The sequence below is a fragment of the Trachypithecus francoisi genome, unplaced genomic scaffold (assembly GCF_009764315.1).
Source record: "Trachypithecus francoisi isolate TF-2019V2 unplaced genomic scaffold, Tfra_2.0 Lachesis_group8, whole genome shotgun sequence".
Classification (NCBI taxonomy): Eukaryota; Metazoa; Chordata; class Mammalia; order Primates; family Cercopithecidae; genus Trachypithecus; species Trachypithecus francoisi.
The window spans coordinates 45,197,451-45,219,524 of NW_022681473.1; the positions used below are offsets into that span (position 1 = coordinate 45,197,451).

Sequence of the window (22,074 nt, forward strand, 5' to 3'; positions counted from 1 at the left end):
GGTAAGTTACTCAACTGCTCTCTGTTTCCTCATCTGTCAAATGACAATAATAATTATATATGCTGTCATAGAGTTTTAGGAAGATAAAATCAGCCAATACAGATAAAATATCTAAACCAGTACCCACTCTGAGTGTTTGCTGTACTTTATTAAACAAAAGCACGGTGGAAAGTCAGGGACAAAGGCGCTACAGTGTGAGGGGAAAGAATGAGAGGTTCTTTATTACAACCCATAGCTTGCCCCTGGCAGAGCACATCAAGTGGCATCAAGGTCTAAGTTCTCCATTCTTTTTAATGGAATGGATAAAATATATTCCTCATTCTATAGGACTGTTATGAGAATAAAATGAGTTAAAACATGTAAGGCACTTAGAACAGTACCTTATCATCGTTTTTGTTATCAACATTAATAAACTGGTGGTTGTAAGGGTGCTTAAATACACTCATCTCAAGCAACACAAAAAACTCAACAAACTAAAAATTAACCACAATTCCTGAGAGTCATTACAACGTTCTACTTGGGTCCTCTGGATAAACTGAGGAAGAAAAGAATTAGGGAAAGACACTTCTAGAACAGTGCTACATATCTATTTTTTAAATCCTATAAAGAACTTCCAAATTAATACTGAGTGCTCAAAGCACTGCTCAGCTGTAGATAATGAAATCAGAATAATGGTTGTACTCTAGTCACACACACACACATTCAGGTCAGCTCCCTCCTTGGTCTTTCTGTCTGTCCATCTACCCATCCTGTATTTACTAAATGCTGACCACATGCCATTCACCAAAATGACAGATGCTTAGGATACTCAAGTGAAAGACACGGTATCTCCTTCAAGAAGATGAGTAAACAGACAACCACAAGAGAGTGTGTTATGCTAAAGGCAGGCACAGGACACTTGGGGACACAAAAGATGACAGGCACCTCATTATGTCAACACCTTGAGGAAACAAGTGACCTGAATATTAAAGGTCACACTGCCCAGGAAGGGGCAAGCGGGAGGTCACTCCTAGCAGACTGGACAGTACTTTGTCTGTAAATAAGTACTTTGTACATTATCAAAGTACAAAGGCATGAGAATACGAGGCCTCTTTGGCATACTGCAAGGTATCTGGTCTTGCTGGGGCGTAGAGTTTGAGTGACCAAGTGGCAGGAGAGGATGGTAATCAGATCTTAAAGGATCTTCTATTCTGTGCTCAAGAGTATGGAGAAGGAAATGGGAACACAGTGACAGTTTTAGACAGGCATGACTGAAGAGAGAGACAGACGTGGAGGTTGTTGCCACCTTTGAAAGACAATGAACGATGGCCAACACACAAAAGTGATAGTGTGTATGTGCCGCCCTGGGCGGGAAGCAGTGCATGCTTCCTGCTGATCTTGGGCCTGAGCTCTTGCTACTTTGCTTTAAATTCTAAGTGGCCTATGGACTTTTCTCCATTCCTTCTTGGTTCTGCAACATGTGTGTGCCCTTAGGGCCGTGTAAAAATAGGCCAAGGGCCCAGGGAAGAGGCAACTCAGCTGCCCAAGGATCTCAGACACTCCCCAGGCATGTGGCCGGCTTTCTGGCAGCTGTTGGGAGGGCTCAAGGTCACTGGGTCTGGAAACCTGATCCCACTGCAGATGGCCTTCTCCTGGCCCAGGAGATTCTGGAGAGAATGTAGCCAGAGGTACCTGGCGCCTGGGCTCTTCGAGGCCAACTCAAGGAGCTGCCTTTCACAAGGGGCCACCTGCCCGTTTCAGCTTTCATGTTCCCATCAGCAGGTCAACTCAGGCCCTTTCCAGAAATATTCCGTCTCCTCCCTTTTTGCTAACTCTCAGCTAAGCCTAACTGGTTCTGCTGTATTGGCAGATGAAAATTAAGGAGAACAAGGTTTGGTGAGGTGGAGACTATTTTTGATACCCCTTCTCTGTCACAGAGGTAAACACCCTATCTCTGAAAATAGACTTGGGTTCGAGCTCCAACTCTGCCTCTGCCTAGGTAAATAATCCGGGACCAAGAGCAACCTTTTAAATCCTCAGTCCCCATGTACAACATATAGACAATAACTGCATCTTTATCATAGGGCTGTTCTGAGTGATTAAGTAGGCTCTCAGCACATAGTCTGGTACATAGTGAGTACTCAGTAAATGTTAGCTCATTAAAATCTCATGGCAACCCTGCGAGGTGTTGTTCTCTTCCACATTTCTCATAGAAGGAAGTGAAGTGCTAAGACCAAGTGGATTATCCAGGGCCACTTATGATGGGACTGAGTGAGACTGATCACCCTGCTCTGTGACATGAGATCTCTCAGGGGTTTCCTTTGAGTCCAGTGCTATCATTCAGAGAGATGTAGGTATACAGATGAATTCAAACCCCACTAAACAAGCCCCCACCCAAAAGCAGGGTTGGCTGTTCCCGAAGCATGTCTGCTTTTTTTTAACAAATACTTAAGTCCCTTGAAAAATCATCAAAAGAGCTAACATCTACTGAGGCCAGCAACTCTGTGGCCAGCAACGTGCCAGCACTTCATGTAGATTGTCCCAGGGAAGCCTTAAAACAACCCTGTGGGGCAGGTACTGTTACTACCTCTGTTACAGGAACTGGTTCCCTTAGAGCCTAAGGGACATGCCTGGGTTACAAGCAATTGGCCTTCCCAGCCCTTGCTCTCAGCTGTGATGCCCTGCAGAGGTCAGAGGTAAGTGAGACCTAATCCAACTGTGTCTTTTCACAGAAAAGAGACTGAGGCGGACCAGAGAAAGCAGGGCCGGAGCCAGGAGCAGAGCAGAAACCTGATGCTGCCAAGTTCCTTCCTAGGCTCCATCCCACTGCATCTCCCCAGGTGCTGGCCTCCTGCAAAGGGGCAGCTATGGTGGGCCTGTCCTGGGTTACCTATCCCTACTTATAGCAGCTTTTATCACTCATATATGGGGTTCCATAGGTTTTATTTGGGAAAACGAGGGGTTCTGCTTATGGAATAGAAGTTAGAAAATCACTGCCTAGCCCTTCTCTGTGTCTAAGTGTAGATTCCTACTGTCTTAGGAACTCCAGTGTGGGCATTTTCCATAGAGCTCCTGAAAGGACAGGGCAAGAAGCAGAGCAGTGCCCTACGCAGCAGGGGCACCAAACCTGGGGTCTATGGAGCCCCAGGGCATACATGAGCTGGCCTCTGGGGTTCATGATCTGCTCAGGTTGTATGCAAAATTCTGGGGTAAGTGCAATCTGGGGAGGAGAGCGCTAGAAGATTTCTGAAGGGTTCTCAGATTTCCAAAGGGTTCCATGTCCCCCAAAACATGAATGACCACTGAAAGAAATCTTCATTATCACAGCAACTGCCATATATTGAGTGCTGATTCTATGCCAGGAGAATAGGGATAATAAGATCACCAGCATCAAAGGGCTATTGGGAGGATGAACTAAGGGGACATGCTGTATTTGTAAAGCACTTAGAATGGTGCTTAGCACAAGGCAAGCACTGTAAGCTTTGGTTGTATTTTATCACTTTAATTATTATTATCCATTATTATCATTTTCATTGCCTCATTAGTCTTCATGAAAACTTTATGAGGTATGTATTATTATCAACCCCACTTCATAGAAAAGGAAATATGAGGCTTCAAAGAGTTAAGTAATTAACTCAAGGCTGCAGAATAGAAAAGGAATTGGAAACCTGGCCTGGCTGGTCCCCAAGTTCAGGCTGGCCCTCAGTCTAGATGCACTGAGGGAAGAAGGCAGGAGGACTCCTTGAAGAGCCCAGAGGAAGCAGGGGCTCAGTGCTGGGAGGCTCAGCTGACCCCAGTCCCAAGATCAGCTAAAGGGGAAAGCAGGCCTGAGGCTTTTTTGCTGAAAAGGCAAGCAAGCCGACCTAACTTTGCACTTCTCCTCATCAACAACAGAGAGGCAAGCTGCTTAAAATAATTATGACGAAAAAAGAAAACCACCCCCTGCCACTGGTTATTCCCAGGCTCCAAAGTGAGCCAATGCCCCCAATGTCTTGAGTACAGTGAGTTCAAATTGGGAAGCAGGTCCACCCCAGCACCCGCTGGCTAACCTCCAAGCAATGTTTTTCCTTCCACACTAACACATAACTCTGCTGAACACACCACTTGAAAGCCAAAGAGATGCCCCTTGGTTGCCATGGCAATGTTAAATAGACAAAACATTTTAACCAGCTCTGACGCACACACACAAACTTATTTAAGGGCCAAGGGGATGAATTTGGTGGGGGAGAGGGAATGGGGTGGGAGTGTTGTTTCTAAAGCTCCATCTCCAAGAATTTGGCCCCAAAAGCATCTGGGTCAGACTGAAACAGGGCAAAGGGCTCCTTAAAAACAAGCCAAGGCTGGGCTTGTTCCAGGAAAGGGAAGCCACTGCTGTGCCTCCCTGCCTTTTTTGTTACAGTCCTGGTGCCATTTTATGAAGGCCAAGAGGAGGGCGGCACTGAGGGTTACAAATGCTGATGGAAAAGCATCAGGCTTGCATCCTGGAGACAGCATCTCAGTTTCTCACCCAAAAGGTGTGACTGTTACGCCAGCCCACAGCAGTCAGGAGGACTGAATGTGTCATAGGCTCATAAGCCTTAAAGAACTGTGTAGATGCACATTCGTGCTGCTATAAAAATATTAACAGCTGCTTTCAACTGGGTTGTGTTTCCGTTTCCCAAATTTCATGGCTGAACTTCTGTCCACAGGAATTGATGACCTTGAATTTTTTGCTTTAGAAAACTCTGTTCTGAGGTTTCTCCCCCAGATGTAGGAATCTGTGTGATGAAGCATACAGAAGGCTTATCCCAGGTCTGAAAAGACCCCTGTGCCTATGAGTCTGTTGTACTCTGGGCTCTTCCATGCCCCTCCTTTCACCCTAGGCACAGCAGGACGAGGAGTTGATGTTGCCGAGGGGCTAGAAGAGCCTCACCAGACAAAGTTCGTGGCAATTTGGTATCATCAATGAATGTTTGTAAAACCTCCCTCTGTGGGATCCAGGATATCCTCAGGTAAACCCATTCTGCAGAAATGGGTTCCATGCCTGGCTGTCTCCGCTTGGAATCCTCTTCCACCCATCGTCTCTTGTGGTGAACTCTCTGGCCTTTCAAGACCAACCCTTTAGAAGTTATTTTGGAACCTTCCTTGTCCTGGGGGTAGAATAGGTCCCCACTGTGCCATGCACAGATGTCTGTGGGAGCAGCTGCAGTTGTCTATTGTTCTAATTGTTCTCTGGTCTCTTGCCCACTCATCTGAGTTCTTTGAGGGCAGGGATCACATCTTGGTCACCTGTGTATTCAGCTTGGCCTAGCCTAGCACCTGCCATTAGCAGGCACTCTGTGACTGCTTGCAGACTGACAGTCTAAAAGTACACAATGCCAATGATTATGCACTGCTGCCCCTGGAATCCGCTAAGCCATATTCCACAAATGTCTGCTTTCACTTCCCTATCCTCTGGGAAGACCGCAGGAGTTAGAGCAGAGAACAGAGCAGCTGGACAGCCTAGTGGGTTAGGAAGAGTGAAGGGAGGGAGAAAAAGGTGCCTTCTTCCAGGACTTGCTCCTCCTACAAAGCTCATGCTCTTAACCTACCCTTTAGCTGGGGATACGAACTGACCCATTGAAAACTGAAATAGCACCCACTCCATTCCTGCTCTGAAATAAAACTGCTTTTGTCTCCATTATTAAAGGACCCTAAAAGTGCTCTATCTGTTTTCTTAGGGAGTGACCACATTAACTCTATGCTGATTTTCTTTTTTTCTGGCAGAGCCCATTACCCTCCTAATAGGATACACTTCCCAAGTTCTCATCTCATTGTGTGTCATCTTCCTTCCGCCATGCTTTCTACATATCACCTCCTTTGGTATCCTCCAAACAGGCAATATTTAGCAAACAACCAATGTTTATTATTGGTCACCCATATAAAGTCTAATTAGAAGGTTAACCACCTAGGAATCTAGAAACAGTGGCTCACACCCTACGCTATATTCTCAAATTATACTTGAGCAAAATATGCTTGTGTGCACACAGGTGTCCTATTAGCCAGAAAATCACCCATGCCTGTCTATCGAAAGAACTTCCTGTGTGATCTAGTGAGTTCTGCCTTATGAACTTGTCATTGTTTTGTGATGTAGGGGCAAGAACAACGAACCTATTGTCCTTACCATCATCCTATTTATTTCCTACAGAATAGAATAACTGTGGCAGAGGTTCTTACATTTTCCTGGACTCACATCCTGTACGCTGAACTATTCTCTGCTAGGCTTACCACAAGACTGTGTCTGCCTCCCCACCCCTAAGTTGGAACTAATTATCACAGACAATTATAGGATTTTATAGTCTTGTGTTCTAAAAAAAAAAAAAAAAAAACACACACAGTTCACACACACAAAAACAAAAACAAAACAATATAGCACTGGCATGGCTGAAAGAGTTATGGAGAAACTGCAACACTGCATTGGTGCTATGGTAGTATTTATAAGTAACTTATTTGCATATAAATTTGCAAAGAAGAATCTGAAGTGACAATATTACAGGTTGAGCATCTCAAATCTAAAAATCTAAAATACTCCAAAATCCGAAACTTTTTGAGCATGATATAAGGCTCAAGGAAAGTGCTCAGTGAAACACTTTGGATTTTCAGATTTGGGATGCTGTAAACATAATGCAAATATTCCAAAATCCAAAACATTTCTGATCCCAAATATTTCAGATTAGGGCTACTCAATCTGTATAAGCTTGGAAGTAGACTCTAACAACAAGCAAAACCTCCAACAGAAGGTGCTTAGAATACAGGTGCACCAAATAGAATAAAAGGTTGACGATTTCCACATACCAGTTCTACATGCACATTATAATGGGCTGGGGCAATTGCATCAGTATCTATCCTGGAGGGAAATAATGGATCTGTTTCATATGAAGATGGGACTACATGTGTAGCATGCCTGCACTAAAATTAAGTCTTCTATCATCCAAATTTTCTCAATTATTAATACCCTAGACAGCTGCAGTAGCTGCAGCAAAAATAGCAGCCCAGTTTTTCCAAAAGTCAAAGCAGCCATGAGACGTCAGCCTGGGGACTTTCCTATGTAAGGAGTGGTTGGTCTTTGGATCAAAAAGAAAGAAAACCTTCAGTGGAACAACAAGAACAAAAACTTTTTCAGAATATAAACTGGAAAATGGCTCCCCTTCCATATATACACTGACATCTTTATTAAAAAAATGTTTTTGTACACGAAAAACAAAGCCAGCTGAAAAGGCTGCCTATTTGCTCAAGTCACTGGGATAACAATTCAGAAAACTAAACAGTAAACCCAAGGAATGCCAATCATTTTGGTTTATTCTGATATGAGACCTATCAAACTGTGCCTACTCAAAGGAGGTAGGATGGGGTTAGAGAAGCAAATTATGCCTTTTTTTTTTTTTTTTTTTAATTTAGATTTCTGGAAGCGAATGTCCAGCAAAAAAAAGTTGTCCTTAAGTTGCCACCTTCATGTTTTAAATAGGTTATTAGTGTTATCTTAACAGACACTGAAAACATACTTTTTTTTGGTAAATATTCATGCTTGAAATGTGTTTTGAAGTGAAAAACTAAGCTGATGTTTTCTGAACTCAACAATGACCATAAATTTTAATTCAAAGATTATGTGCAGGACATGCAATAAGAAAAAGAACAGATTTTTAAAAGATTAGTTTTGGGGGTTATGTATAAAGCTATAATATCAGAGCTTAAATGCATCATGCCAGAGAGAATATCACTTGCAAAGGTTATGTTGAAAAGCTTCAGATGTGACTGCACATTTCACATTTCCTGTCACAGTTCTGATTTCACATCATTCTAACCTTTAAAGGCAATCTGACCACATGCTCCAGTTTCTGATTAGTAAGATACCATCACCTCATCCATGCCTCAGCTCCACACACAAACACACACTGATGTGGGTCTTTGAGGAAGCAGAACGAGTCATAACAGTTCAAGTACTAAACATGTGTATGTTTGTACCAGTTCTGCATAATTTGTGTCTAAGAGCAAGGACAATATTTCACTTTAACTGTCTCACAATCTACATAAAAATCACAGCCATTTTTCAATAAATGCCAACAAATGTCAGAAAAGCAGAACACGGTTACTTGGAAATAGCTGTGAGTTTATTAATATAATCCCCTGGAGTAAAGCATCTGGTATGAATGTTTTCAAGATGGCCAATATCATTTAGAGGCAGGGCTTACTGACAGAACTCAAACATTTGCCACCTATGCACCACTTACCATTTGGGATCTGTTCTTCGGACAGCCATTGATGTCTTCAATCTTTTCATTTGCTGAAAAAGGAAACACAAGTCAGAAAAGTAAATCACCAGAGAGACACTTTCAGTAGTGATGTTCAGGACACTTGAGGCAACCAAGTCCTAAGGCCCACACCAGGGTTTGTCCAATCAGTGCAGGCATGTGAAATACTGAGACACATCTAGCAAGCTTCAGGACTTACTCATCGAGCTGCCGTCCTCCAGGGACAGCTGGGGCAAGGTCGTCATTTAAAACAGAGACAACTGCATGGATGACAGTCTTGGAGTGATGGGGTATCGTGGAAATGCTTGGAGACTGGGAAAGAGAGTGAGTTGTGATTGTGCTTTAGGCTCTTGGAAAGGCAAACACAACTGTCACAAAAGACAGAATAGTTCAGAGTGGATCAGTCCAGCTACAACTCAGCTCCCAGGGACAAAAGCCACAAATGAAAGCATCTCACTCTATCTTTGGCCAGACTAATATTGCTTTTGTTTGTCCTAATAACTGTTCCCAAAGCAGTGGCAAATGGGGAAAATGAGAAAGTGAGACTTTATCACTTTCTCACTATGTGACTTGACCAATGCCACACAGTAAGTCCAAATTAGATCAAGGGACACACATGTGTGAAGTCATATCACCCAGCTACTTAGAGAAGCGATAAAAAGAGGCTGCATTGCATTCACAGGAAATCAAGTACTAATACAAAGGAGGATTGGCCCAGCTTCCCAGGGTGAATGCAGTTCATTGTAAGTATGGAGGAGTCCCTGGCATGACGCAGTCCAAGGTATCTATGGAGACACTGTGTTTGAGAATACAACAGCACAAGAAAGGCAGTAAGCATAGTGGTTAGAGCACTGGCTTTGGAGGCAAAGATATGTTAGCGTGAATTCCAGCTGCAGAGTTTTTTAGCGTGTGACATCAGGCATGTCACTCAATCTCTTTGGGTCACAGTTGCCTCATCTATAAAACACAGTTAATACTACCTGCTTCACCAGAGAAGCAATGAGAATTAGATGATGTCAGTAAAATGCTCAGCATGGTGCCCAACACATAGTAAGTATTTTCTAAATGGTAGAATTATTAACCCAGTAATATGTATTATACATAAAAATTTCCTTTTTGATATCTCCAAGTTTGGAAACTTAGCTAGGACTCCATAGTAAAGAACTAAGGGTTAGCCTCCTCTTGAAACCTTTATAAGCTCCCTCTGCATTCCTATGTCCTCACCCACAGAAGGTAAGACATACTCAGGCCTCTGTTCTCACAGCACCCTCTACCTGCCTCTGTTTTGTTCTTCATCATCCAATACATAACTCCTCCTTTTCTTGTTTCCCCCAGCTATGCTGTGAGAGCCTGGCAGACGTGTATAGTTTATGTTTCACATCTGTATCCTTAGAGCTTAATAACTGCTCACAAAATTGAATTCCCCAAATAAAATCATGTCATATTTTAATAAATATGATATCTAAAACTTCCACGAAGAGAAAAGCCATTGGAAACTGTCTAAAAAAGATAATAGAATAACAGTGTCCCAAGCCTCCAAGATTTTAGAAACCTGAACCATTATCTCAAATTAAATTTATTTTTTCTCTGTTTCTATCTTGAGAGAGAAGTGAAAATTAAGAAGCAAGCGAGTGGCAGAAAATTGCTTAAAACTCTGATCACCATAAGACAGACTGGCTAGTGTATATTCAGTCTAATCTACACCTCTTTTTAGAACTTGCCAGAAGTAATAGATGTTAAGGTTTATGACCCACCTGGGAAAATCCCAATCTTCAGAGATCTAATTGCATTTTCTCAACTCCTCTTAATATAAGAACACTAGGATAGGCATCATAGAAAGCCTTGCTCCCAAAAGAGGTGCCATGAAAACCACAAACAAGGCGACCACTGAATGAAATCACTCATGGGTGTTTGTTCTTCTGTTTATCAGAAAATATAATGAGCCAGCATATATCACTAGCATGTAAACTTCATAAGAACAGAGATTTTTATTTGCTTTGTTTCCTACCGTCACCCCAGAGCTTAGCACAGTGTCTGGTATACAGGAGCCACACAATAAATACTTGTTGAGTGGAACTAAGAAATGAGTCTTTGAATATCTCAATGAATCAAGAAATCTTGATTCTTGAGCATTGAGATGAATCAAGAATGGCTGCCTATTTTCAGGCAGCTATCCTTCCACTTGTAATACAGATGTACATACTAAAGACCAAAAAAACCAAACGCTTGACAAATGGCACTCTTTCATACATGGGAAATTATGGCAGGCATGAGTTCTGACCTTGGATTTTGACACTCAACATTGGAGAGAATAAATATGCGGCTTTTGAGAATCAAGGCCAATCAAGGTGTCTTACAACTGGATACTGGTGATGGCCAAAGTCATAAGTCATTGGATTCTGATCAATACCTAGTTCAGCATTAGGTCATTAGTGCTCATTACAGTAAAGGATGGATAACTGTGATCCTAAGAAGTCATTTGGGACATTTTAAAGATTCTTTATATGCCACCTGAATAATGAAACCAAAGGGCTTGGTCTAATTTCTCATCTAATTCCTTTTCATGGTCTGTCACCTAAACCCAGACCAGTCAGGTGCTCTTTGAATTTAAATATCATGGCTCTTACAAGCATAATACTTCCATTTTACAAAAGTCAAAATAAACTGATGGGGTAGAGCCTAATTACAACCACTCTAAAGAGTATATGGGAAGAGATGAATCAAATGACTAATCCAATCTCAAAACAAACAATAAAACTACAAAATGAGTTTTGGGTCTCCTAGTTTCCAGTTTCATATACTTGAAATACTTCTCCTTTACTTAAATTCCCAGGAATTCCTATGGTTGTCATAAATAATTAGAGTGCTAATAGCAGCTCTGATTCTGCTGGTAAGAAGGAAGAGCTTGGTCTTCGAAGATGAATTTATTAACTCAGGGCAAGGGGTCTTTGGCAGCATCCCAAAAGCAGATAATCAAAGAAACAAAGGCACTTATCCCCAAAGTCCTCATCTGTGATTAAAACTGGCATCTTTAAGTGCCAATGGTAATTTATTTGTCCCAGCATATTCAAGACTTTCTTAGCCCCACTAATGCAGTAACCTGCCTGCATGCAAGGTGACAAGTTAGTGCCTGGAAAGCATCAGTGCACTTTTAAAATAAGAACAGTGGCATCAAGCTTATTACTTTTCAAAAGACTTCATTAAAGGATTCAGAGCATTTCAATATAGCTTGTGCATCTATGCACTTACCATCCCTGGCAGTTAACAATCCTGCCAATGGGAAGAGACAAAAACTGGCTCCCCAGAAATGCAAATGACTTACTGAGGGTCACATAATGGTAGTAGAACATCAACAGAAAGAAGGGATAGTCCTACATGTTGTCTGAATTTCCTGGTTGTATGCAGAGGCAGCCCAAATGGTGGTGGAAAAGAAGCTGCTATCAGGTCTTCCCACTTCTAAGAAGAAATTCTCTCTCTCCCTTTGCTCCCTTTTTCTCCAATCCTCCTTTGTTCATCTTTTCCTTCCTCTCTCAACTCTTATCCCTTTTTCTCCTACCCCTTCTCTCTCCCTCCCTGCTTCCCTTGCTCCAAACTCTTCTGGCATCCTCCCTGAGTGACAGCAACGTAAGCAAAGGAGGGAGGCCTGTCTCTCTCTTGATTCATGCTGTTTATCCTGGCCTCATAAACCTTCTTAATAATTCACAGAGATGCCACTGTGTTGGGCTGGCAGGCAATTGTCAACTTGGGGAAGCTCATGTCTCAAGAAGATAATCACACTAACAAGAGGCTGAATACACAGATCTAACCTTAGCCATCAAAGGAAGGCTCCTAAAGAGCAGTAGCAAAAGGCCCACTTTCTGCCTTACAGAAGATGATGGCAGAAAAGTCCCAAACAATCCCACTATCTAGGAAGCCCAGCTCCAGGGGTGTCTGGGATAGATGAAGACTTAAGAACAGGGCATGTAAACAGCATTTAAGGCCAGGCTTGCGGCTCACACCTATAATCCCAGCACTTTGGGAGGCCGAGGCAGGCAGATCACTTGAGGCCAGGAGTTCCAGACCAGCCTAGCCAATATGGCAAAACCCTATCTCTACTAAAAATACAAAAATTAGCTGGGCATGGTGGTGCATGCCTGTAATCCCAACTACTTGGGAGGCTGAGGTGGGAGAATTGCTTGAACCCGGGAGGCGGAGGCCTCAGTGAGCTGAGCTCGTATCACTGCACTCCAGCCTGGGTGACAGAGTGAGACTGTCTCAAAATAAAACAAAACAAAAAACATTTAAGATTTTCCTTGAAATAACACATCTGATATCCCTTCCCAGCCTGAAAAATCAACTCTTCAACCACCGGCCCTTGTTCTTAGGCTAAAGCCCAGAATTCGTTGCCTTATACCTGGTGGCCCTGCCCGACTTTGCCTTGCTGGCCCTCTGGCTCTCCTCTCTACACACTGTTTTCTCTGCTGGGAATGCCCTCCCTGACTGCTTTGCCTGTTTCACTCTTAATAAAGTCTGAAGTCTTGGCTCATAGGTAAGCTCCTTAAGGAACCTTTCTGTGATTGCCACCTTCCCACCATCCCCACTCCGTCCTAGATCGGGTCTTAGCACCCGACCCATGATGGAGTGGATCCTTAACCATGCCATCATCACTACATTCCTCCCGGGCCTAGAAAGGGGCTGTCCCTTAAAAGGCACAATCTTGCTGCCTGCAAATTTTGATGGGCCTTCATTTAGATATGTTTTCTTTTTAACTTTTCATTTTGATATAACTTCAAACTTACAGAAAAGTTACAGGAATAGTATAGAGAATTCTCATATACCTCATCCATTCTCCTTTCCTTTCTCCCTCTCCTACCCTTCCCCTCTTTATCTGTAAGGCACACATATCTTTCTTCTGAGTCATTTCAGAGTAAGCCACGTGGATCATGCCCTTTGCTTCTTATGCTTAGTGTTTATTTCCAAAGAACTAGGATATTGTCTTCCATGGTACAGCTATAAATTCTGACAATTTAACATTGATTTAATTCCAACATTCCAGTTTTGCCAATTGACTAAAAAATGTCCTTTAGACCATGTTATTGCCCTGCACAGGATACAGTTCAGGATTATATAGTGCTTTTAGTTGTCACATCTCTTTAGTCTCCTTCATCCTGGAACAGTTTCTCAGCCTTTGTCTTCCACAGCATTCACATTTTTGAACAATATAACCCAGTTTCTTTTTTTTTTTTTAATAGAATGTTCCACAATTTGGGTTTGTCTGAGATTCCTCATGATTAGTTTCAGGTTTTCCATCCCTGACTGGAATACAGCGTGAGTGATGCTGTGTTCTTCTCAGGGTATAACCTCAGGAAGCACATGACGTCCATCTGTCCCTCACCAGTGATGTAATTTTCATCACCTAGTCATGATGTGACCTGGATACTCCAATTAGTACTTACTTTGTTTCCCCTTGCAGCTAATAAGCAATCAATAGAGAGATATTTTGAGACTATGCAAAAATCCTGCTCCTCCTCAAATTTTCCCTTCTAGATTTCAGCATCTGTTGATGATTCTTGCCTTAACTCCCATCTACCAGACGGTTGCAACTCCCTCTACCTTTATCAGTCAGCGTTCTCCTGTAGAGTCCAGCCCTCTCTTCTCCTCCATTGATAGATCTATTTTTAAATGTATCTATTTATTATTTTAGGCGTGTGGATTCCTATTTTATTTAGTGGCTATAATCCACTGTTGTCCTCAATTGATTTTGATGCTCACACTGTCCCCAGATTGGATTGTTCTTTGTAGCCCTACAGGGAAGAGACACTACCAAGGGGAGGACTTAATAAAAGTAGAGCTGCTCTGGTCTGAATGTTTGTGTCCTCCCAAAATTCATCTATTCAGGTTTAATCCCTAACATAATGGTGTTTGGAGATGGGGCCTTTGGGAGATAATTAGGTCATGAGGGTAAAGATCTCATGAACAGGATTAGTTCCCTTATAAAACAGGCCCAAGAGAGCTTGATCATGCCTTCCACCATGGAAGGACACAGTGAAAAGATGGCTGTCTGCGAATGAGGAAGTGGGCCCTCCCAAGACATAGAATCTGCCAGCACCTTGACCTTTGACTTCCAGCCTCCAGAATCATAAGAAATAAATGCCTTTTGTTTATATGCCACTCAGTCTAGTATTTTGTTACAGCAGCCTGAATCTAAGACAAGAGGTTTGGAAGGATTTCAACTCTCCACCACTAGAACTAGTGCCTGAAAAGGTAGTAAGCTGCCCATCACAGGAAGTAATTAATAGAGGTTGTTGACTAGTTTTTACAGAAGCAATTCATTAATCAGATTGGGGCTTTTAAAGGCCCCTTCCAAACCTGACAGTTGAGAGCTGTGGCAGATCCCTAGAAAGTAGAACGGTGTGATATAGAATTCAGAGGAATGTTTAGGGGAGTACTAAATGTTGAGAAGGGAAGGCCAGGCGTGGTGGCTCACGCCTGCAATCCCAGCACTCTGGGAGGCTGAGACGAGCAGATCACGATGTCAGGAGATCGAGACCATCCTGGTTAACATGGTGAAACCCCGTCTCTACTAAAAATACAAAAAAAATTAGCCGGGCATGGTGCCAGGCACCTATAGTCCCAGCTACTCGGGAGGCTGAGGCAAGAGAATGGCATGAACCCAGGAGGCAGAGCTTGCAGTGAGCCGAGATCACACCACTGCACTCCAGCCTGGGCGACTGAGCGAGACTCTGTCTCAAAAAAAAAAAAAAAAAGAATGAGTAGGAGCTTGCCAGTCAAAGAACAAGTGCAGCTACTAGAATTCTGTCCAGCATAAGATGAAGTCACCAAGATTCCAATTCTGGGAAAATTTTTTGTAGATACATAGATATGGATATCTCTCTCTACATATACATATATGTATATTAAATATGTGTACACATACAAATATATCTTTTTACATTTTCTTTTAATGGGTATGTATGGGGGAAAGCATGGACTTGAAAGGCAAAGTGTTCAAATGGCTAGTAGTCCAGCATCCGAGTTAGAAGATGCTTCTCCCCGTCTTTCACCAAGAGACCTGCGTTCATAAGACAATCTAAGAGTAAATGCTCTGAGCTGGCTGATAGACAACTGAGGAAAGAAGTCACACAGGAGATGCCTATGATTGCTGTCTTCTCAATCCTCCTTTTAGTCTGTTCTCTACATACAGAGCAGAGTTTCCAAGCCCCAGCACAACCAGTCTGGTGAGAGAGTCACATGCTGACATCCAGCCTTACTTGAGGAGTCTCTGGACAGAGCGATCCTGTGCTGGAGGGTTTAGGGAAGCAATTTAGTGGCCTCAGTTGTGGCCTGAACAACTGGTGCTAACTTGGGTCTCTGGAACTGCAAACCAGTACACTAGGCCTAAAGACGCCACTGTCTAGGGAAGTTCATCTCATCTGAATAGATTCAGGGAAGCATCCTCCTGAGCAATGATAAAACTGCTAACTTACATTTTCATAGCACTATGTTTAGAAAATGCACAACATACATACTCCCATTTGCCTCTTCTGAGCCCAAGGCAGACATGACTAATCTATCACAACATACTGACACAGATATTGAGACCTCATCATCCTTCCATACCTACCTTTCTAGGTAGCTGCTGCCAAGTGCTATTCAGAAACATGTCATAGATTTCAAATATATATCATATTTGATACCTAACTTGAATTTCATAAGATGGCTATAAGATCAGACAAAACAAGTATGGATATCCTCATTTTAAAGATGGTGAAACAGGCAGCAGAGCTGATCCCACAATCAGGAGGAATGGAGCTGGAATGAATGCAAGACCTCTCAGTATGATACTTTTTATACTCCCTCTCCTGCTGCCTGTGCCAAAACCTGGGAAGGTTTCAGGTAGAAAAACTCTGCATAGCTGCAAAACTCAGTCAAAGTAGGCCCACATGCATAATGTGATTCTGCTGATGTGGGCTTCAAAACCCAGTTCAGGTGCAAGTTGTATTTCCATGAAGACCCTACCAAAAAAAATGGCACCCCTTCCTCTGAGGTTCTCGGCCTTCCACACATTTGTTCTTTATTCTTAGCAAGGAGTACAGTGCTGGAACATGTTAGTGCTCAATAAGTGGTTACTAAAGTGAAGGAGGACAAAGCCCTGCACTAAGTTCAGCATCTCTGGAGTAAAAAGTGATATAATACAGTAGAGCAAAGAACAGAAGCTTTAGAAGAAGACTGGCTGGGTTAGAATTCCCAAGGAAACTAGTCAGGTGACTTTGGACTACTAAGCCTCACTGGGCCTCAATTTCTGCATCTGTAAAATGGAGAGAACACCACTTACTTCAAAAGGGTTTTGAGAAAATGAGAGAAATTTTTAAAGAGCTTTGGACAATAATGATGAAGAGTAGGAGGAAGAGGAAGAATTGGAAAAAGGAATGTGGCAGACAGACTTTACAGAGACCCCCCAATGATGCCTGCACTTTGGTATTCATGCCCTTGTATCATCCCATCCCCTTTGAGTGTAGGGACCTGTGACTTGCTTCTAACCAACAGACTATGGCAAAGCTGATAAGATGCCATTCCCACAATTAGGTTAGGTAAGATTCTACCTTGTTAGCAGACTTGTTCCAGAAGCTTTCTCCCATGCTGGCATTGAGGAAGCAAGCAGAAATTGGGAGGCCTATGTGGCAAGGAGCTGAGAGCAGCTTCTAGGAGGTGATGGTGGCCTCCAGCTGACAGCTACCAAGAAGCCAGGACCCACAGTCTTATAATTGCAAGAAAATTAGTTCTGCCAACAAACTGAGTGAACATAGAAGCAAACTCTTCCCCAGTCAAGCCTCCAGATGAGAATGCAACCCTGGGCAACAGCTTGACTGAAGCCTTGCAGAGGCACCCAGCTAAGTTATGCCCAGAGTTCTGATGGACAAAAGCTGTGAGACAATAAATATGTGTTGTTTTAAGTGGCTAAGTTTGCGATAATTTGTTATACAGCAACAGAAAACTAATACAGGGAGAGGAGGAAAAAGGAGAAGAGGAGAATCAATGGTGGGTAGTCTTAAGAAATAAATAATAAGACAGCAGGGAAAACAAACTCCTTTCTCTTTGAATGGCAGCAGTAGTCCAAACGTTTCAGTTAAGGCCAACCTTCTGTGTTTTCAGGTACATACTCCAAGGATTTGAGCAGAGCTCCAACTATGAAAGACTACTTCTCACACTTGAAGGGTAAGCAACTTTTCCACAACAACATGCCAGAGAGGCTGGGCCCTGTTCTCTCCTTGCACCTTCTCCCTTAGCCAAGGCTACCAGCGACAATAATCAGGCTAATGCTGTCCAATTGATCTCCAAGCCTCCTCAATCTGCTCTGGGCTCTTAGGCAGGCCCACGGGGTGGTTGCCTTAAGGCCCAAAACAGCATGGTACTGGTACCAAAACAGAGATATAGACCAATGGAACAGAACAGAGTCCTCAGAAATAATACCACACATCTACAGCCATCTGATCTTTGACAAACCTGAGAGAAACAAGAAATGGGGAAACGACTCCCTATTTAATAAATGGTGCTGGGAAAATTGGCTAGCCATAAGTACAAAGCTGAAACTGGATTCTTTCCTTACTCCTTATGCGAAAATTAATTCAAGATGGATTAGAGACTTAAATGTTAGACCTAATACCATAAAAACCCTAGAAGAAAACGTAGGTAGTACCATTCAGGACATAGGCATGGGCAAGGACTTCATGTCTAAAACACCAAAAGCAATGGCAGCAAAAGCCAAAATTGACAAATGGGATATGATTAAACTAAAGAGCTCCTGCACAGCAAAATAAACTACCATCAGAGTGAACAGGCAACCTACAGAATGGGAGAAAATTTTTGCAATCTACTCATCTGACAAAGGGCTAATATCCAGAATCTACAAAGAATCCAAACAAATTTACAAGAAAAAAACAAACAACCCCATCAAAAAGTGGGCAAAGGATATGAACAGACATTTCTCAAAAGAAGACATTCATACAGCCAACAGACACATGAAAAAATGCTCATCATCACTGGCCATCAGAGAAATTCAAATCAAAACCACAATGAGATACCATCTCACACCAGTTAGAATGGCAATCATTAAAAAGTCAGGAAACAACAGGTGTTGGAGAGGATGTGGAGAAATAGGAACACTTTTACACTGTTGGTGGGATTGTAAACTAGTTCAACCATTATGGAAAACAGTATGGCGATTCCTCAAGGATCTAGAACTAGATGTACCATATGACCCAGCCATCCCACTACTGGGTATATACCCAAAGGATTATAAATCATGCTGCTATAAAGACACATGTACACGTATGTTTATTGCGGCACTATTCACAATAGCAAAGACTTGGAATCAACCCAAATGTCCATCTGTGACAGACTGGATTCAGAAAATGTGGCACATATACACCATGGAATACTATGCAGCCATAAAAAAGGATGAGTTTGCATCCTTTGTAGGGACATGGATGCAGCTGGAAACCATCATTCTCAGCAAACTATCACAAGAAGAGAAAACCAAACACCGCATGTTCTCACTCATAGGTGGGAACTGAACAATGAGATCACTTGGACTCGGGAAGGGGAACATCACACAATGGGGCCTATCACGGGGAGGGGGGAGGGGGGAGGGATTGCATTGGGAGTTATACCTGATGTAAATGACGAGTTGATGGGTGCTGACGAGTTGATGGGTGCAGCACACCAACATGGCACAAGTATACATATGTAACAAACCTGCATGTTATGCACATGTACCCTAGAACTTAAAGTATAATTTAAAAAAAAAAAAAAAAGCCCAAGGCAGAGCTGTGGCCAGTATCCAACCACGTGCCTTCACTGGAGGAACTCTCTCCTCCCAGAACATGGCCAAGGCATGAAAAATTCCACTGCTCAAGTTCCCTTCCCCTAGTATTAACCAGGACCATCTAACCCTCTCTGGAGTCTTAGCCTTTGATTTGTCAGACCCAAGTAGAGTTGGCAGGATTAAACCAGTCCCATGTTACTTTTTGGGAAATATTTCCAGAGTAATCCACAAAAGTACCATACAAAGGGGGAAATGAGAGAACCAGAAAGATAATGGGAGGCAAGAAGTGGGGCAGAACACCTCTTCCCCAAACCACCAGCATTTCCCTCTGGCCTTGGCCAGCCTTTCTTCTAAGAGAATCAAGATGATATTTCTGTGTATGTGACCTTAACAGGAAAAGCATAAAATCAACGCTGGTACTCACACAACCTGAGTCAAAACACGAATCAAATAAATTGTCAAGATGTGAGACAGAAAGCTGCCTTCTGAGAGATTTCAGTGTTTTGTTCCCCTCACCCCAGCCTTTTGGGATGGCTCCACTGTAACTCATTACCCACAAGGTAAAATCTGCTCTTACCCACAACCTGGATAATCTGGGCCAGGAGGACGCCATCAGTCACATCTTGCTGGAGATCCTTGATGAGACGCTTGTGGCCAGATTTGGCTAGATAATGATTGGCCCAGTCTGTGTAGATCTGCAAGAAAAGCAAACAGGCAACTTTAGGAAGCCAGTCGGATCCCCTCTCAGAATCTGAGACAGCTGCTCGGGCCGGCACAGTGGCCACTGTCCCATTGGCGAGCTTTCAGGGCCAGCCAGCACCATTAAAATTCAGTGCATTGTGCTGATCACGCATTCAGCTAACCATAGCTGGGCCTTAGCCTATTGAGAGAACTGCCGTCAAGATTCAGGGAAAGACTAAAGAAAGCTTCAAAACATGCAGAGGCCTGAATGAGACAGGGGACACAGAACTAAACAGTCTGCTCCAGACGGCTTTGAGAGGCTGCAGCTTTGAGAGGCTGCGACTCTAGATGCAAGCAAAGTCTCCCCCACCCCTTCTCATCTTTTTCTCTTTATTGAGAAAACGTATGGGGAGGTTACCACCCAACAGGCATCTCTTAATGGGCCATTTCAGGGTAAGGAGGGCTATTGAGCTATTCTGAGTTCTCAGGAGCCTGGGTCCCTTGAAAAGAAGCCAAGTATGAAAACAGAGCCCCTTCAATTACTCTTGTGTGAGTGAAGTTATTTATGGCCTCACAATAATCTCAAATTTAATCGGTTTAATTTAAAAGCCAGGCATCATTTTCACTGTTGGGATTCTGTGAACAAAACCCAGCAAATTCCAACATATTTAAACACAACACTGTTGTGTGCAGCATTTTAGAAGGCAAAGACTGGCTGACCCATGGAATCGGGAGAGCAGACCCCCTTGGGGAACATATCTGACCTGCTCTTCCTGGTCACAGAATGGTCAGGACAGAAGAATATTTTCTTTCCAAACAGGCCAACAAGCACAAGAAAACTCTTGCCTGAAAATTTTCTCCCCAACAATCAAAGCCAAAAACAAACAAAACAAAAAACCTTCTCACTGATTTTGAGCGCCAAGTTCCATGCATGGATTTGTGAGTTTGCAGAAGAGTGTATATGTGAACATATAGGCCTTAGGGTATCAGCACCTCTTTTTTTTCAGAGGGATAGGAACAAATGACTGGTCAAAAAGAGAATGTCCTGCCTCAACTGGTTAGTAGCAACAGGCTCAAGTACTAATCCCATGATGTCTCCACCAAAATGAAGGTGATCATTCTACCTCAACCAGTAGGCCTGCTCCAAGGATCCATGTGACTCCCAGAGCAGCATATGGTCTTATCTTCACCCTCCATCCTGTTCTTCCAAATGCCTTTCCCAGTGTAATCTCCCACAATGCTCATGGCCCCCTCCCCCAACACTCCTAGAATGGGAACAGGAGCCGGGGTCAGGTTTGCCAAGCAGAGACCTTCTAAGGAGGCAGCATCTCTGGCTACTCCACCTGGGGACCATGAGGGCCTCATAACAGTAAGGGATGAGGTAGAGCTGCATCATCTGGTTCATGAAGAGATGAGAGCTGTAGCACCTGTCCACCACCCACCCACCTAGACGCTCTGTCTTCCACTGCAGAGGCACACCCACGGTGTGCTTCTATTTCACAACACAGTCCAAGGATCCAATTCTTAAATCCGTGCTAGTCTCCTTCCCTGTGACTCTCCAGTTGTCAGAGACCAACAATCCAGTAAAGCAAGAGTATTTTCAATTTTATAAGCACAAAGAAAGCTCAGGAAGTAGACCATCACCTTTGTAATGACAATGGCCAACTTGAAATTTGAAATTTAAAAGATCATTAAAGAAAATTATTAAGAGGGAGAGAGGAAGGAAAATAAACATTAAAAGGAAAAGAGGCAGACATGGGTTCAGGTACCGGTTCTGTAGGCTCCACAACAGTAGGGATTTGGGTCTGTTTTGTTTAATGACGTATGCCAAGTATCTACAAGAGCACATTTGAAAGAGTGCCTTATGTAGAGAAGGAGCTTAATAAATCCACCTAACATACAGTGCCTACTACATGCCAGGCACTGACATAAACATTTTATACACGTTAACTCATTCAATCCTCATTCTATGTGGCAGAGGTTATTATTGTGTCCACTTTTCAGAATAGAAAACTGAAGAGCAGAAAGGTAAATAACCTGTCCAAGGTCACAAGTGGCACAGCCAGAATTTGAGCCCAGGCTAACCTATTTTACAATCCTTTTGACATTCTACAATGCCTCCCTGAATACAAATATGAATGTTAATTGAGTTATTCATCCCTTCCATGGCATCCTCCTACTGACTCTAGGTTCATGCCTCTATTATGTTCTCAGTGAAAGAATTTATTTTATTTTATTTCTTCCCAAGACAGAGTCTCATTCTGTCGCCCAGGCTGGAGTGCAGTGGCGCGATCTCGGCTCACGGCAACCCCCGCCTCCCGGGTCCAAGCAATTTTCCTGCCT

The 22,074-nt window shown here is 43.0% G+C and overlaps 1 protein-coding gene across 9 annotated transcripts in view; it reads right to left on the minus strand.

Annotated features, from left to right (window-relative positions):
• NAV2 (neuron navigator 2) overlaps positions 1–22,074 on the minus strand; it is a 416,403-nt gene that overhangs the window by 273,803 nt on the left and 120,526 nt on the right. For all 9 annotated transcript variants that reach the window (XM_033208089.1, XM_033208086.1, XM_033208095.1 and 6 more), the window contains exons 2-3: positions 19,628–19,745; positions 8,226–8,278 (exon numbers count right to left, since the gene is read on the minus strand). In XM_033208089.1, coding sequence (XP_033063980.1) covers positions 8,226–8,278; positions 19,628–19,745 — 171 coding nt within the window. The remainder of the gene's footprint in view (positions 1–8,225; positions 8,279–19,627; positions 19,746–22,074) is intronic.